Consider the following 17677-nt stretch of genomic DNA (forward strand, 5'->3'; position numbering starts at 1 on the left):
GCTAATCTTATTCTGGTAATTTCCATACAATCATCTTGCTTGAATGAGCTTTCAATAAAATGTTTTATACAGATTTAAACACGATAAAATTATTTCATTGTGGTTTGAAGATTACGATACGAAATAAAAAAATAATCTCTTAAAAGTTAAGACACACGTTAAGATTCTATATAACTGACCCACCCCAGATCTGGGTACGGTTTGCTCTTTTTAAGTAATTAAATAGCCTGGCTTATCCAGTTATCAATATCCCAATCGTCCCTGGATAACGCCAGTTGAGAAGCAGCAGCAAGCTTCCAAATTTGTATGTATAACCTTTTTCTCTTCTCCTCCAGAGGTGGTATTCCCACTTGAGCAGCCAAACAGTCCACGTACTCAAACTGCCATCAAACCATGAAATATATATATATATATATGTCCATGCATATATGTTTATAGGCATCAATGTCAATAACAAATTTTCAATACTTGTCAACTGGGGAACGCAATTTAAAAGTGAAGAGTACAACAAGAATGGCAACTGGGGAACGAAAACCTCATGTGGATACATTTGATGGGTATACTGTTTGGGGATCCCGGATTCCTCCATATGCCGGTAATGTTGTTCAACATCAGCCAGCATCTCCTCCTTGGATGGCAGAGACACCTTACCGGATAAAACGTGCGCTATCCACTTGGATTGTAGCTCCAGCAAAGAAAATACATTGGCCTAATAATTATTGTAAATAAAAAATTCGGCTACACAATTTACCATAAATTTCATAGTTGCTTGTATGAATTGACTCGAAAAAATCAACAATTTGAAATGGAACAACTGATCTTAAAAGGTATTCCAACAAAGGAGAGCCAAGGACCAAGCTGGGGTGGGAAGACATGCTTATAAAGTGGCCCGCTACGGTTGTCATCGATTGTCACAGTTCCATTTATTTTCAGAAATGGAACATGGTATTTGTACCTTTATACAAACATATAAGAATCATCCATGTACAAGCCAATGAAAAGATAAACTAGTTTGGAATCGATATATACCCTGTACAGTAAAAAATGACATCAGCTTTAACAGAACATCCCTCTTCAAAAGTTATCGTACCGTCTTTCATAAACATAATCAATCTGTAACAAGATCAATATAATTCATCATTTCACATCTTGAAACGTTTTTATTGAAAATAAATAAATAACAGATACATATGATTTTGCAACATGATGTTATTGATGATTTTAAGTAATTGATGTCCAAGGGAACATATATATTAGTACCTTTGAATGCTGCCATATATTGTCATAGTTTTCTAATTTTGAGACTTTAACACTATGGGATCTTGAAGAAAGATGAACTTCTTTGGCAACTTTAGCAATATCTCTGGATATATCAAACGCATTAGGCCCAGCTCCAACCATAATCACAATCTGTAAGTTGGAATTTTTCAGAAAGTACTTAATCAATTAAATAGAATTACAAGTCTAAATTCAGGAAAAAAAAAAAAAAAATGAAAAAAAAAAAGAAAAAAAGAAAAAAAAGAATTAAAAGTCTAAGAACTCTATTGGGAGTGTTTGCCAATTCCATTTACATCATCATCATCCTTGCCCTAACATATTGATCTCACATCAGTGGCATCGTTGGCCATTTAAATTATCTCTCTCCAATCAAACAGAGTCTTTTGTGGTGTTCAATTTGAAAAAACTTAGTTGTGTCAATTGTATTAGTGACGTGGTATCACCAACTGATTAGATACTGACACGTAATGATAGAATCCGCTAAAATAAAAATCTTTTACTTATGTCAAATTATACAATCGGTTGATGGCTTCACCATAGAAGCAACTTATTTAGCTATATTACAAAATCGAAGGTCGAGGTTTTAAATTTCGACAAAGTGTGAATGTGTATTTTTTGCCAAGATATAAAAAAATAAAAAAATTGGGCTGCATTTTTAATTCCCAAAAGCACCACTTCAACGTCATAGTACATTAATTCCCAAAAGCTCCACTTCCACCTCATATTACATTACCAAAATAAAAAAGTAACCCGATTTGAAATTTTGAAGTCACCATTTCATAAAAGAACCATCATTCTCAAAGTTACTACTATTCTCTCTCTCTAGTTGACAAATGCAAGCCAACCACTTTTGCTGCCCTATGCATACAAAAAACAATGGGAAGAAATAGTTCCTTGCGCTGTCAAGGGTTTCTCTGTTTATCAGAGGGTTCTCGTTCATCAAGAGTTTGATCAGTGGTCTTTTTGTCTTTCCTTAAGGCGTTAGGAGTGCTCATTGTGGCTAGGTGACGTTCTGCCTGGATCGACGTGTTCAGTTGCTAGGAGTTTTTGTTTTCAGGGCGATCACTGAATCGGAGGGTGTTGGAGTGTTTTGGGGGACGCCTCACCGGATCTGTGTATCTAGGGGTTTTGTCTTTTGGGAGTGATCTGATCTGTTTAGGGTTCGATTTGTTGTGGTTTGTGTGTGCCTTTTTGAGTTTTGTTTTGATCTGGGTTTGGGCTGAGTTTATTTGTTGGTTATGTCTTTGATTCATAACTTTACTCGTTTCCGTTTTACCATTCATTGCTTGGTGTTTTGGTGGTGTACCAGTCTGGATCCGCTTTTGTCTCCGTCTTTTTGGAAGGGGACTTTGCTTTTTCTATGTAAACTGCTGTTTGTTGATGCTGCTATGTCCATTGAGGGGGGGGAGGAAAATGGACCGGGGGGGGACTGCTGGGGCTCTGGTTAGAGGGCAATAGCAAAGGTTGGGGGGGTCTCTCATGGGCTTCCATCTCTTTTGGGATCTGCGTTGACCCGATTTTTGCAGTCTGGGGTGGCGGGTGTGGTGTTGTTGGGCCACTATTTCAGGGTGGTTACAGCTTACGGGAGGTCTACAGGCGGCAAACGGGCTGAACCTTTAGAGTCGGCTTTTGCTGTCAGTCTGGGTGTTGGGGCAAGGAATGGTGCGCTCATTGCTGACATCAGGGCAAGTTCTAGAGTTGGGATCTAAGATGGGCCTTATTTTGAGGCCCAAGTTTTTGACTCGGGTGACCCTTAGGCTTTCATCGTTATCGGGTATATATATTTTTTTTATCATAACTAGGGCTGTCCTGTTTGGGTATATGGTTGGAATTCTTTGCCGCCTGAAATACGATTTGAGGTTTGATGACTCTAAGCATTTCTTGCCTCAAGCTATGCACAAGGGTCACTTCCCCCAGTCTCCGAGGCTCTGCCATGGCAGTGGTACTATGGTGGAGCTTATCTATTGTTCGACTTTGGGCGCTCTCAGAGCTATTTATGGGATGTTCTCTTGTTATACCGTTTGTGTGTGGCTTATTTCCTTTTTTTATATTTCTTTGTTGCCTTTGTGCACACTCTTTGGTCCTTTTTTTCTTCTCAATGGTGCTGTATTCTCTGAGGCTTTCATGGAGCATGGCATTCTTGATTAGCTTGGAGGCTTGACATTAACATCGGCTGAGAAAATACCAATTTAACTATCACATGAGGATATGGCTCAAGGCGTTCAGGTTTGTAATGAGAGTTTATTTGCTAAAGTCTGGACCTCTAAATCTATTACTCTTGCAGGTGCAAAATTTACCTTTGGCAAACTTTTCTCTAAGCTGTGGCCTAAAGATCAACATAAGCAACCCATGTTCCAGAAGCTTCAAGTCTATAAGGTTGGCCACAACTTATTCCAATTAATTATTCTAGATCCGTGGCTCGGTCAGGGTGTGATTCTCTGTTGTTTCGTGGCTTTTTGATGGCCATCGAGGTTTGAGATGAGGGAATTTCATCATCGGTAGGTCCATCCAAGTTGCCCCATTCTGGATTCAGCTCTCGTAGGTTAAGGCGGATCTTTTATCTGAAAAGGTAGGCCAACGGATTACTAACTCCTTTGGCCGATGTCGACTCAAAGTTGAACTGCGGGACAAGAGTATTGCTGAAAAAACTAAGAAAGGGATGGTTAATAGTAGGGTGCTACGTATTAATGTAGAGTTGGATGTTTTACAACCTCTTTGACGTCATGTGGTGTCCCACAGCCCGATGGGAGAGGCTTCAATGGCCCAAATCAGGTATGAAAAATTGCCTTCTTTTCGTTTCTGATGTGGAGTGATTGGGCATCACTAGAAGGTATGTCAGGTGAAGGATGGTTCTAATCTTATGGGTTTTAAGGAGTATGGGGGTTGGCTTGGAGTAGAAGGCTTTATTGGTAGGGATTTATGGCAGACTGAGAAGGATGGGGGGGATAATAGAAGCGATATTCACACAAAAAAATGGCTTTATGTGGAGGATGCTGACTCTAAAGGGGCGGATGATGTTGGTCATTCTCCCTCATCCTCTCTAGCTCGGCCTTTTCCAGAGTGGCCTGGTGACTCTCCTGGTCTGTTTGGGAGTCATTTGGGTCCAAATTCATTTGTTCCTCGGCCTCCTGTACAACCGTCGGTGGTAGCTTTGTCTTGTGTTGGGGATCAAAACCGAACGCCTGGTGGTGAGGGTCAAGGGGAAGGCTCCACTGGGGTTGTTGATGTGATAACTCGGCCGTGCTAGAGCATCATGGTACGTGAGTGGTGGTGGATTTTAACCCTGGGGGTGACCATTTGCTTGTTCCTGAAGGGGGCTAATGATTGGGTCCTCCTTACAGAGTTATGTTGCTTCAATGCAGGTGGATGATGTTGTTAACTTTGTTCTGGTCACATCTCCTATTAAAGGTCGGATCTTTCCTTTTGGACTGTTGGGATAGGATGATCAAGGAGAGGCCAAAAGAAAAGGCAAAGTCCTCAGTGGGCAAAGGCTCATACTCTGACTCATCTGCCACTTCTAATAATCAGGGTTCCTCACCAGCTAAGAGGGGTCGTAAAAGACATCAAATAACTTTCGGGGGATCTACAGGGGCTCAGTTACAAGGAGATAAGAGGTAGAAGGGTATGGTGGGTGCTGCTATGAGCAAGATGGTGTCGTTGAGATGGTGTTAATTCCACTTCCTCAAGGGTTTTGGGACTGCAATTGACAGACTCCTTCAATTCTGATTCCTCCCAGTCGTTCTCTACCAAGATTGCCATGTTGATGGGTACGGGACAGTCTCCTACTTCAGAAACTGCTTAAGCTTCGGTTCTTATGACGATGGTCATGTCGTAGCTTTTGCTTAGGTTTCATTGGAATCGTCTTGGTTGTTCTTCTTTTGTGGTTCCTTTGATGTTGTTATGTTTGTTTGCCCTGTTGATGGCTGTTCATTTAATGGCCTTTTGGCTTTTCTTGTCAAGACACCAAAAAAAAAAAAAAAAAGTCACCATTTTATAGTGAAAGGTTCTTATTGGGGCAAATTTCCAAAAAAATAATTACAAAATTTTCCACAAGCTATAAGTAATTAACAATGAATCAAAATATACTGTTGAATGACCAAATTGCCCTCCATATACCTTTATATTTTATTTCCATATCAAAATTAAAAAGTGTTCTGTATTTTGAGTTGGCAATTACTTCCATTATTTCATAGTTGAAGGTAACTAAGATGGGGACCATAATAAAGTCAGATGATCTTTATTCTTCAATTCTGTTTGCAGTTTGTACTCGGAGCAACTTCTCTAGAGAGAGGCATTCAAAAAGTGAAGAAAGTGTGGAGAATTTTTTGTTAGGCAGTGCATTAAGTTTAGCGCTTGAATAAATGTCTGCTAACAAAAACATAAGGTCAGTATATGCTCTGATGCAAGCAAAAATGCTCTTCTACTAGTCCGCCTTAACATATGGTTATAAAAAGTTGACACTGTTTGGCTTATGGGTTGGATGATATAAGAGGTGGTTGACACTTATATTTGTGGATATCTTTGAATTATTCAAGCGTGTTTTATAGCAGAATGAGTCATGAAAATTTGAAAAAAGAGCTAATCTCTAGCAAAAATGGAGTTGACACTACATAAGCCCACGAGGGTTAGGCTAGTAAAGACATTGGGTCCTAAGAGGGAGCGATTGTGACTTTCTCCATTGTTAGGAAATAGATGTTGTTAACACTTATAGAAGATAGTACAAAGCAAACAATATTTATAGAGGAGCAATTCGTGATAATTAAAGTCCTAAAAACCACATATTTGGTCCTGTCGTACATTTGATTGAGAAAGAGAGGTCATCTGATCATATCTTTGGCATGTTACACTTTTTGCAACTTGCATAATGTAAAACCTTATTGTTCAACAACTATGAAAGTGACATTTCCAAGGAAACACATTTCTTTGGCTAAGCTTAGTGTGGTAAAAATTCCATACAAAAACTTGTTTGCAAACAGATGAAAATGCAGTAAAAATGTGTTATGCTGTGTACAACAATTAAAAATCTTGGTTGCTTATCTAGTTATCGATATCCCATTCGTCCCTAAATCCCTCCAATTGAGAACTACAGACAATCTTCCAATGTTGATTAGAAAAATAAATTTAAAGTAATCGGTGCAAATATCATTACTCATATTCATTAGTCAATGAACCTCGAATCAGTTAACTTCAGTACTCCTTACAACTTATGACAAAATGATTTGACAAAGTCTTCACAAAAAGTTGGGTTGGTTCAATAAGGGGATTAATCGGAAGGTTTTGTTGAATTTTAATCCCAATAACATTAATATGGTTGTTTGTTAATTGCTGGTGATGGTAAATAGTAGATGATCACTTTAATGGTTAGGGGTGCACAAAAGAACCGTGGAACCAGAACCGTGAGAAGTTCCGGTTCTCAAGGTTCCGGTTCCGATTCCGGTTCCGGTTCCTAAAATGAGGAACTGTTGAGTTTCGGTTCGGTTCCGATTCCGGTCTCACGGTTCAGTTCTGGAACCAGAACCGTAATATATGTATTATATATTTGATTATATTATCAGTAATATAATATATAATATTATATATAATGTTATATATTATATTTTATTATTTGATTATATTTTATTTTTAGGGCAAATCAATAAGGCTCAGCCTCCCCAATCGCCTCCATCTCTATTCTCTCGACTCTGAATTTTCCCTCTCTCTCTCTCTGCAACTACAAAATCTACAAAAATCAAAAGTTCAAAACCCATATATTTCAAATCTGTCTGCAAGAATCAAAAGTTCAAAACCCATATCGGCATATCATTTCAGATTGTTCAAAAAATCAAAACCAATATCTTTCAGTTTCCTTCGCCCACTGTTTCAGTTCGGGTTCGCCGTTCGCAAGCTTCAGCCGAACTGGAACAGCCGAACTATTCATCAGATCTGAGTTAGTATAGATCTTTCTCTTTGTCTCTATGTTTTCTCTCTTTGGTTAGATTTTTATGTTAATTTATTTTTTAGTTACTATTTTTGTTGTTGATGTTATTAGCACCTAAGGTTTGTGTGTTATTTTGTTTTTTTTCCTTTTCTTCTTTTTTAATCTAAAATTATGGAAATGGTGTGTTTTTTAAATCTGAAATTATGGAAATGGTGTGTTCAAAAAATCAAAACCCATAACTTTCAGTTTCCATTGCCTACTGTTCCAGTTTGGGTTTGCAAGCTTTAATTGACAACCGCTGTCTCTCAAGAACGATTCTCATGGAACCGAACTGGTTTTACTGTTCGGTTCCGGTTCGGTTCTAATCCATACGGTTCCGATTCTGGTTCCCTTTTTTAGGAACCGTTGTGAACGGTTCCGATTCTGGTTCCGACCAGAACCGTAAGGAATCGAACCATGTGCACCCCTATTAATGGGTTATGCCTCCGTTGGAAGGAATTTGTAGTAAAATTGAAGACTTTGTACCTTCATTCATTTTTTTTTTTTAATTATTTTGTAGAAGAGGATTCATCAATCAATCAGTAAAATTAATCTAATAATGGAGCCTAAAATCAATAGTAAAATTGAAGACTTTGTACCTTCATTCATTTTTTTTTTTTAAATTATTTTGTAGGAGAGAATTCATCAATCAATCAGTAAAATTAATATAATAATGGAGCCTAAAATCAATAGTAAAATTGAAGGCTTCGTACCTTCATTCATTTTTTTAAAAAATTATTTTGTAGAAGAGGTGTGGAAGGAAAAATCCCCCTCCAATGAGAATCATCCACGTCATTTAAATAAGGTATAATCTCATCGGATCTCTAACAGCCCATCAGAACCCAATTTCGATCAAGCCCATACAAAGTCGATATCGATCCAAGGTTGCTAGTGTTAACCTCTCGGCTCGCTAAAGATCCATCCGGCCCATTTACATCATAACCCAAGTCCATTCAGATTAACCGAGTCCTCCTTAACAAAAGATTCTTCATATAAGGAAGTTCTACATGGGAAAAGTCTTGCATAGAAAGAATTATAGAAGGAAAGAACTTCATAGGTAAAGAATTATATATGGAATGAATTAGAAGACAAGCAGGGCGAATCCTTGTAAGAAATTTTGAATACAAATAAACTCATGGATCCAATGCATAAATTTAATAAGAAAACGTACCCGATATGAAATTCAGTATGAAAATCTATTTAAGAGAATTACAATGGAAACAATTTTCAACCTTCTCCTATATCTGCAAAATCGGATGATGGACTCTAAGGCCTTTTACGCATATATATAATGAGGGTTAGGACCGTTTCGTTCATACGTGAAGAGATATGTGGTTCCATCAACCTACACAACTCTTCACATGTGACTATTAATTCTAAGGGTGCAACCTCTCTTATATGTATATATAAACAATATATTTAAATAATTATTGATAGACTACTAATTTTCTTACATTCTTCCACTTAGTTTAACAATAATTAATTTTGATCACTTCAAGATAAAAAAATAAAAAATAAAAATAAAAAGAAAAAGAAAAAGAAAAAAATTGATCATGAGTGCACTCCAGAAATTAATCCATATATTTACAAGCAGCACCTCTATAATTCAATTTTGGAGTCCCTTCGAGTCTACAAATATGGGACCAAGGGCGTCATTATTTCATTAATGATATAAGACACCAATGGTCACTGATACTAATAAACTCAACTCCATAGTCACATATATACAGCATGTGAAAATATTTTAATAAAATATTCATTCCATGCATCGGTCCTACCGTGTTTTAATAAAGACACACTGTGTCTCAAAACTAGACACTTGAGTCATAAATTTTCCATAAACATGCGCACTAATATGGAAAATCTAGTATATGAGGATAATAAATGTGATCACAAAATAAAATGGTCTTTACCTGAGCCAAATACAACCTTCCACTAACTAAGTAAATTAATGTTGTCTAAGGAAATATGCATGTTTGTTGTACAACATTAACGGCAAACCCTTAATCATGGGATCAACAATCTTTTGTTATGTACTAATGTGCTCAATTAATATTAACTGGTTCTAAATCCTTTATTTCACAATAAGGTATTAACGGTCGTATTTTAGACCAACTTGAACTCTTGTTGTTTCTTTAATACAAAACTGTAGCGGAATTATTGACCAGAAGTCCAAAACTAATATTTTATAATGCATGAAACATGGCCTTATAACATGCAAATAAAATCCGCTTCTATCAATTATAATAAAAGTAAAATAATACTTGAGGTGGATTTGTATATTATTCTGACAACCAGCAAAGTCAGTTTTTTCTTCTACCCCAAACCTGTCGGTCTTATTATAAAACATATGGTTCTTAATCATTTGCAGATACTTTATAAATTTCTTTGCCGCTCACTATAGATCCTAACCAGGATCACTGTAATATCTGTCTAACTTTATAATAGCAAATGCTATATTATAGTTAACCATATGCAAAACCTGAGCATACATTAGGTTTCCAAATGCGTAGAAAATGTCTTTTACCTAATACTGCTATAGATATTTTCTTGGCAATTGAATTACCAAATTTCTCAACCTTTTACAATGGGTGCAATTCTACATCTACAGTGTTATATGTCAAATACTTTCAGAACTTTATCTTAGTAGGTTCTTTGTGACAATCCAAAAATTTCACAAGATTCATTTAGGTGAAACTTAATGCCAATAAAGAGGCTTCACCAACACCTTCATCTCAAATATTTGAGACAAATTGTTTAATCTCATTTAAAATAATGTTATAACTATCATTTACATTTAACGCAAAGATGAATTTTACTCCCACTAACTTTGAGAATAACTAAAGCCACACATTTACAGTTTAATTGATGGAAATGTCAACTAAACTTTCCAGAGTTAATTAAATAATGCCTCAAAATAATTAACTCTAACTGGAATCAATATAGCATATAATAATCTTTCCTTTGGGCCAAAATTATCATATGTTAGTCTCCCACGGGTGAAATAATTTTCACTTTTGAAGCCAATTAATTATAGAAAACACAATAACAACTTATACTCCTTTGGGCGTAGTGAGTTATCAATTGTGTCTTCTACATTAATTACCTCAATCCACTTAGTTGGACAAACTCAATGACCCACCTTTGGGCTTGATCATTGCTCGTCTTTACTAAACGCCAACACAATCATTTAACTTTAATAAAATAATAATTTTACAACTAATTACAAATATCATTTAAATTTTCACGAGTGTGCCACTTTGATGACTAAATACTCAATCAAACTTAACGACACTTGTGCTTAAAATTGCAAAATATGATTCAATTTCCCCGAATGAATCAAACATATACGTATACATATTATGCAACAATTTATAACATAAGACACATGCATAATTATGTATATAATTTCAATAACATGTATAATTTCATAAACTTATATACTATGAAACTTTAAATAAATCATTGATTATGCCATGTATATCATCAAAGATATAAAACATTCAACTAGTGATAATAACAGATATAGAAATGACATATTTACGAAAATTATTAAAGCACTAAATCAAATCTCAAGCCTTAAAATTTATGCATGCTACAAAATAAAGAATCTTATGTGTCATCTAATGTAAGAAATTTCTAGTAGAATCGTGTATGCCCTCTAATTGAGTTTGCTATGAGTCTATAGCAAAACACCCCTAGAATACCACATGTATAACTCTTGGTGCATAGACGCAAATACAAGTGCATGCAACACGCATAATCAGCAGCTGCATAGACATGCCTATTGGTTAAAATCCAAAAGACACGCCTATTGGTTTAAACCCAAAAGACATGACTATTGGTTTAAACTCAAAAGACATGATTATTAATATCATAAGACATGATTATTGATAGAAAATCAAAGAAATGACATCCATACATATAAATAAATAAATAAATATATATATATATATATATATATATATATATATATATATATATGTCGAATGGATATTTGTGACCCAAACTAAAACATGCCATGGTACGATGCTGTTTGAGCGGTACTATTTCACTTATAACTGTCATAAACAGTCGTGACCTGTTAATATTATTGACAGTACATAACACTGGTACATGAATGTTATAAATTCATATTGCCGTCTAATATGTATGACACCCAAATAAGCGACATTCATTGCATTTGTCACATTGCATGTGATTAAATTTATTTACTTCTAAAGAGGATTCTCTTTAGAATGAGTTATTCATTCTAAAGAAATTAGAGAGATGTTATAATAAATAACTGTTGTGTAGGAAAATATTCATCAGCATGTTAACAGTGCATGAAAAATATTCACGTCAAAGCAACTGGGTGATGACACTCGTATAGAGACTAATTCATATATTTCATATTTCAGTATTAGCAGAAATTTTGAAGACCTTGTACATACATGTTTGTAATAAAATATAAGCATACTAAATATGCTTTCCACACACATGAAATTTATGTATATACATATTTTATCACGATATATATACATGAAATACAAAATATATATATACATATATATCTTTATCCTTATCCATCTCAAATATGTATTATATATAAGTATTATACTATACTATTAATAATATAATGTTAACAAATAAATCAAATTTATCCATTAGAGTCCATGTTGGCTCTGATACCACATGTAAGTAATTACAACCCAAATAGGATTCATGGCTCCAATACATAAATTTATATAGAGGAAGACATACCTGGTATAGAAACTATGTTTCAAGAGAACACTAAAGCAGAAACGCTCTTCAACCCTCTATTCTTCTCTCTGCATACAAGACAATGGATTCCAGACTTTTTACACATATATATAGTGAGGGTTAGGACCGTTTCATTCATATATGAAGAGATGTGTGGTTCCATCAACCGACACAACTCTTTACATGTGACTATTAATTCTAAGGGTGCAACCTCTTTTATATGTATATATAAATAATATATTTAATTAATTATTGATAAACTACTAATTTGCTTAAAATTCTACCATAATTCTACCATCTTTTTGTATATAAATAGAGGCATAGACCTCTAATAAAAATCATCAAACATTACAAGCTTCTCTCTGAATTATTCTTGTTATTAGTTGTTCTTTATTTGAGTGAGTTGTATTTATTTTTTTAACTTTTTAGTTAAACGAATTATTTGCACCTACACTTTGGCGCCGTCCGTATAGAAATATATTCCCACAAGTGAATTGAAATCTTTTATGCTCCTACGATCCAGAATGTTAATTGGAGGAGCTGTAGCTGCAGCCAATCAACAGACGGAACTAATGCAAAATATGCGAGAAGAGTTCTTGCAACAGTTCGAAACCCTCCGTCAAGCAAATGAGGCCAGTACGACTTAGATTACGTTGCTTCAGCAAAAGAACGATGCTCTCCAAAAAGCCATGGCGTAGATAGCACCACAACAACCACCAAGCAATGTAGTAGGAGCTCCCCCCAACCACAATATTCCTCCTGTTGACGAAGCTTAAGCCAACGAGAGTCGGCAGGAGCATAGGACAAGAACCGAGGCAGTGGCTTCAGACAACCACCCTTATCGTGCCTAAGACGAACAGGCCGAATCCAGCCACAAACTCACAGTGTGGACAAATGGCATTCAAGATAGTGTCCAGGAGGTTTTTGATGAGAAAAAGCTCCTGTAGATTCAGACACCCGCCGAGATGGCCAGAGAGCATAAAGCCTCTCTAGTGAAGACTCCATTCAATGATCAAATATACTACGTCGACAGGCCTAAAAAATTCACCATGCCTGCCTTCACTCAGTTCGATGGCACAAGAGATCCTTCCCGTCACCTCGATCACTACTCTCAGAAGATGGCTCTAGATAACAATAATGACGCATTCATGTGCAAAGTTTTCCCAACTAGTCTGATGGGAGCTGCATTGGAATGGTTCAAGAATAGGTCACATAAGTCCATTCCGAACTATGAAACTTTATGCGCTATGGTCTTAGCACAATACTGCAGTAATAAGAAGCAGAAAAATACTGTCGCTAGTCTTTTCACCATCAGGTAGAAAAGAAGAGATACAACATGGAGGCTTCGGAGATAGCAAATTGTCACCCTGAGACTGTTGTAGAAGCATTCAAGATCGGCATGATCCAAGGTACTAAGTTTCATACCTCTTTAGTTAAATACTCTCCTCCAGATATGCAAACTCTAAATGCCAGGGCACAAATTTACATTCGGCTTGAGGAGAATGTAGCCCACCGAACACAACATGTCACCCTCGTCACGGTAGAAAATAAGCTTCAGGAAAAAACTTCGAGTTCAAAAAGTCAAAGAAATTAGTATGCCTCAGGACCAATTACCCAAATACCTGAGAAAAGACAGAAGACTGAGGAGAAAGTAACACATTTTCGTACCACATTGGCTCGGTTATTCCAGGAGAATAAAGCAAGATTCATAATCCCTCAGCCAATGCGACAACCCATGGAGCAAAAGGACAAAAGTAAACACTGCGCCTACCACAGGGATTATAGGCATACAACTAATGACTATAGATCCCTTCAGCAACAAGTAGAAAACATGATAGCCAGAGGAGACCTAGCAGATTATCTCGGGCCAAAAGAACATACTAGACCGAGGAAAGTTAATCTTTGGAAAGTATAAGGTAATCAAGTAAAGGTCATTCATGCAATACATGAAAAATCGGATAAAGACCAAGAGTCAGAAGAGGTGTACCGCTCTCGGTTGAGAGCTGTCCACAAGCTAAGAAAATTATCCTCAATAAATACTATCACTTCGGGCAGTATCAATATCGGCTTCAGAGATGGAGATTTATCCAGAGTACAGCTTCCCCACGAAGATTCATTCGTTATTAGTCTTCTGGTAGCAAACTGCATGATTAAAAAAGTCCTGGTAGATCCTGGCGGCAGTGCCAATATTATAACTAAGACAGTTTTTGAGCAGTTAGAGATCCTATCGTCGTTAATTCGAGCTACATCCAGCCCCTTGATAGGGTTCGATGGAACGAAAATGGACCCTATTAGGATAATCGATTTGTCAGTCATTACTGCAAAAAAGACACTGAAAGAAAACTTTGTTTTGACAGAAATTCATCCTTCCTATAATCTCATTATGGGAAGAGGTTGGATTCACCGAATGAATGAAGTGTCGTCTACCCTACATCAAGTGATGCGATGCTTATCTCCAGATGGAAAAGAAGTCATTAACCTTTAGGGAGATCAAATTGATGCAAAAGAGTGTTACATGTTGACATTGAAGCAAACAAAGAAAGGAGTTAAGCTATCCAAATCAGATACAACCCCTGAAGGTGTTGCTAAATAGCAATTACAGAGCCCTCTACCCAAGTATTCAGAAGCCAAAGTAGAGGCAGAAATAGCAAAGCCCACCGAGGAATCTCTTGAAGCTGTAGAAGTTAACCTCAATAATTCATAGAAAGTCACTTACATGGGTTCTTCTCCCTCAGCCGAAGAGAGGGGGGTGTTAATTGATGTCATTCGAAAAAATGCAGATACGTTCGCCTAGACCCATTCAGACATGCCAGGGATCAACCCTTCGGTATCATGCCATAACCTGAAGGTGGATCTTTTATACAGACCAGTCAAACAAAAACATAGGAGGTTTGCTCTTGAAAGAAATCGAATCATTGCTGAAGAAGTAGACAAGTTGCTTCAAGCGGACTTTATCAGGGAAGTACATTATCCACAATGACTTTCGAATGTGGTGGTGGTCCAAAAAAAGAACGGAAAGTGGAGGGTATGCATAGATTTCACCAATCTCAATAAGGCTTGTCCCAAAGATAGTTTTCCGCTACCGAAGATAGATCAGATGATGGACGCTACCACATGCTATGAGAGACTAACATTCCTCGATACGTACTCCGGATACAATTAGATTCCCATGAATCCAGAGGATGAAGAAAAAACATCCTTCATCACAGAGAAAGGAACTTATTATTACAAAGTTATGTCCTTTGGACTTAAAAACACAGGGGCAACTTACCAGCGCCTCGTCAACAAGATCTTCGATAAGATGCTGGGCAAAACAGCTGAGCTTTATATCGATGACATGGTGGTCAAAAGTGAAAAGAAAGAAGATCACCCTAAGCACCTTCAAGAAGTCTTCGATACTCTGAGAAAATATAATATGAGGTTGAATCCCTCTAAATGTTCCCTTACAGTTTCTTCAGGACAGTTCATCGGCCATATTGTTAACAAAAGAGGAATAAAGGTAATCCCGGCTCAGGCCCAGGCCCTAGTACAGAATCAGGAGCTGAAAACTCGCAGAGAAGTACAAATCCTAACCGGTAGAATAGCAGCTCTCAGTCGCTTCATATCCCAATTGTCTGATAAGTACAAACCTTTCTTTGATGCTATACGCTCGAAGAACAGAGACATATGGGGACCTCAGCAGCAAGAAGCTCTTGCTAGACTTAAGTACTACATGACTAAACCCCCTCTTTTGTGTGCCTCAAAGCCTGAAGAAGTCCTCACCATGTATTTAGCAATTTTCGACACAGCCACAACTGCAATTTTGATCCGAGAGGAAGGGGGGAATCAACATCCAGTCTACAAGCAAGACAACGATTGATGCCAAAACAAGATATAGCAAGGCAAAAAAGATCATAATAGCCTTAGTATATGCAAAAAAAATGTTTCGGCATTACTTTGAATCTCATCGCATAGTGGTCCTTACAAATTATCCTATGTGAGCTATCCTTTCCAAGCCAGATCTGTTAGGAAGAATTACACAATGGGCAATCAAGCTTAGTTCTTTCAACATAGCCTACGAGCCGAAAGTGTCACACAAAGGACAAACCATGGCCGATTTCCTCCTGAAGTATAAAAACAAGCCTGAAGAGCTAGAACTCCCAGAACCACAGTGGGAATTCCATGTTGATGGTTCCTCAAACTTGACTAATGCAGGGGAAGGGATCATCATCACAACTCTAGAAGGAACAAAGTTGCAACAATCAATCCATTTGGATTTTCCCGCCACCAACAATGAGGCCGAATATGAAGCCTTGCTAGCTGGGCTTCGGCTGGCACGCCAACTCGAGGTGAAGTGTCTAAAATTTTGTAGTGACTCACAACTCATTGTGAATCAAGTAACAAAAAAGTATTAACCAAAGGAAGAAAGAATGAAGGCTTACAAGGATGCTATCGAAAGTGTTACGCATGGATTCGATCAAATCGAATTTCACCAAGTACTAAGAGCAAAGAATTCTGAAGCAAACAGACTAGCTACCACGACTTCCTCCTCGGATGAAGATTTGATCCGAGTCGTGCCTATCGACACCTTGGAAGAACCTAGTTTAGGTCCTCAGTTGCCAGTAATGGTAATCCCAAAAATTCCAAGGGAGTCAAGCTGGATGGATCCACTGGAAAGCTATCTCAAAAATGGAATCCTTCCGAATCAAAAGGATGAGGCCAGAAAAGTAAGGTTTGCAGCAGTCAAATACTCCATCATTAATAACCGATTATTAAGGTTTGCAGCAGCCAAATACTCCATCATTAATAACTGATTATACCGAAAGTCATTCTCAGGCTCGTATTTGAAGTGCTTAACTCCCACGGAGTCCCTTAAGGTATTAAAGCAGGTACATGATGGGGACTGCGGCAACCACTCCGGCGGAAGAGCCTTCGCCCATAAAATTTTAACTCAAAGTTATTTCTGGTCGTACTTGGCTAGAAACACCGAGGAATATGCCAGGAGGTGCGACAAATGTCAACGCTATGGCAAATCCATGGCCATTCATTCACTGAGGAATAGATATAGTAGGTCATTTACCCAAAACTCATGAGCAAAAGGAATACGTGTTATTCGCCACGGATTATTTTACAAAATGGGTGGAAACAGAGGCCTATTCAAGTGTGACTCACGAGCAAGTGAAAAGCTTTCTGTGGAACAATATAATCTGCCGATTTGGAGTACCGAAGGTCATCATGATGGATAACTGAAAGAACCTGGACAACAGGAGCACAATGAGGTTCTTTGCCGAGCATGGAATCAAACAGAAGTTGGCAGTAGTAAGCCATCCACAGGGGAATGGACATGCTGAGATAACTAATCGGACCATCTTCGACTGTCTGAAAAAGAAACTGGAAAAACTCAAGTCTAAATGGTACGAGAATCTTTCCAATGTGCTCTGGGCTTATCAAACCACTCGACGAAGGCCAACAGGGGATAGTCCTTTTGTAATGGCTTATAGGTCCGAAGATGTCATCCCAACAGAAATAGCAATCCCAACTCTTCGGACACACTTGCTACTCGAATGGAATAATGATCAGCAGCTTAAACACAGCCTTGACCTCTTGGAAGAAAAGAGTGATGCTGCAGCAATTCGACTCGCTTCATATCAACAGCAGTTGCGAAACAGTTACAACAAGCGAGTTAGGTTCAGAAGCTTTGTAGTAGGAGATTAGGTGCTG

General features: G+C 37.4%; 1 protein-coding gene across 1 annotated transcript; it reads right to left on the reverse strand.

Annotated features, from left to right (window-relative positions):
• Positions 1-218: 218 nt before the first annotated feature.
• On the reverse strand, positions 219-2674 carry LOC132300970 (flavin-containing monooxygenase FMO GS-OX-like 3). Its single transcript, XM_059798270.1, has 6 exons — positions 2585-2674; positions 1261-1410; positions 1091-1113; positions 838-955; positions 536-709; positions 219-380 (listed from the first exon to the last, which is right to left on the reverse strand). The coding sequence occupies exons 1-6, from the start codon at positions 2672-2674 to the stop codon at positions 219-221; spliced, it is 717 nt and encodes a 238-aa protein (XP_059654253.1).
• Positions 2675-17677: the final 15003 nt, after the last annotated feature.

The sequence above is a fragment of the Cornus florida genome, unplaced genomic scaffold, assembly GCF_030987335.1.
Source record: "Cornus florida cultivar Cherokee Brave unplaced genomic scaffold, ASM3098733v1 CherokeeBrave_3.0.0_Hap2_Chr03, whole genome shotgun sequence".
NCBI lineage: Eukaryota > Viridiplantae > Streptophyta > Magnoliopsida > Cornales > Cornaceae > Cornus > Cornus florida.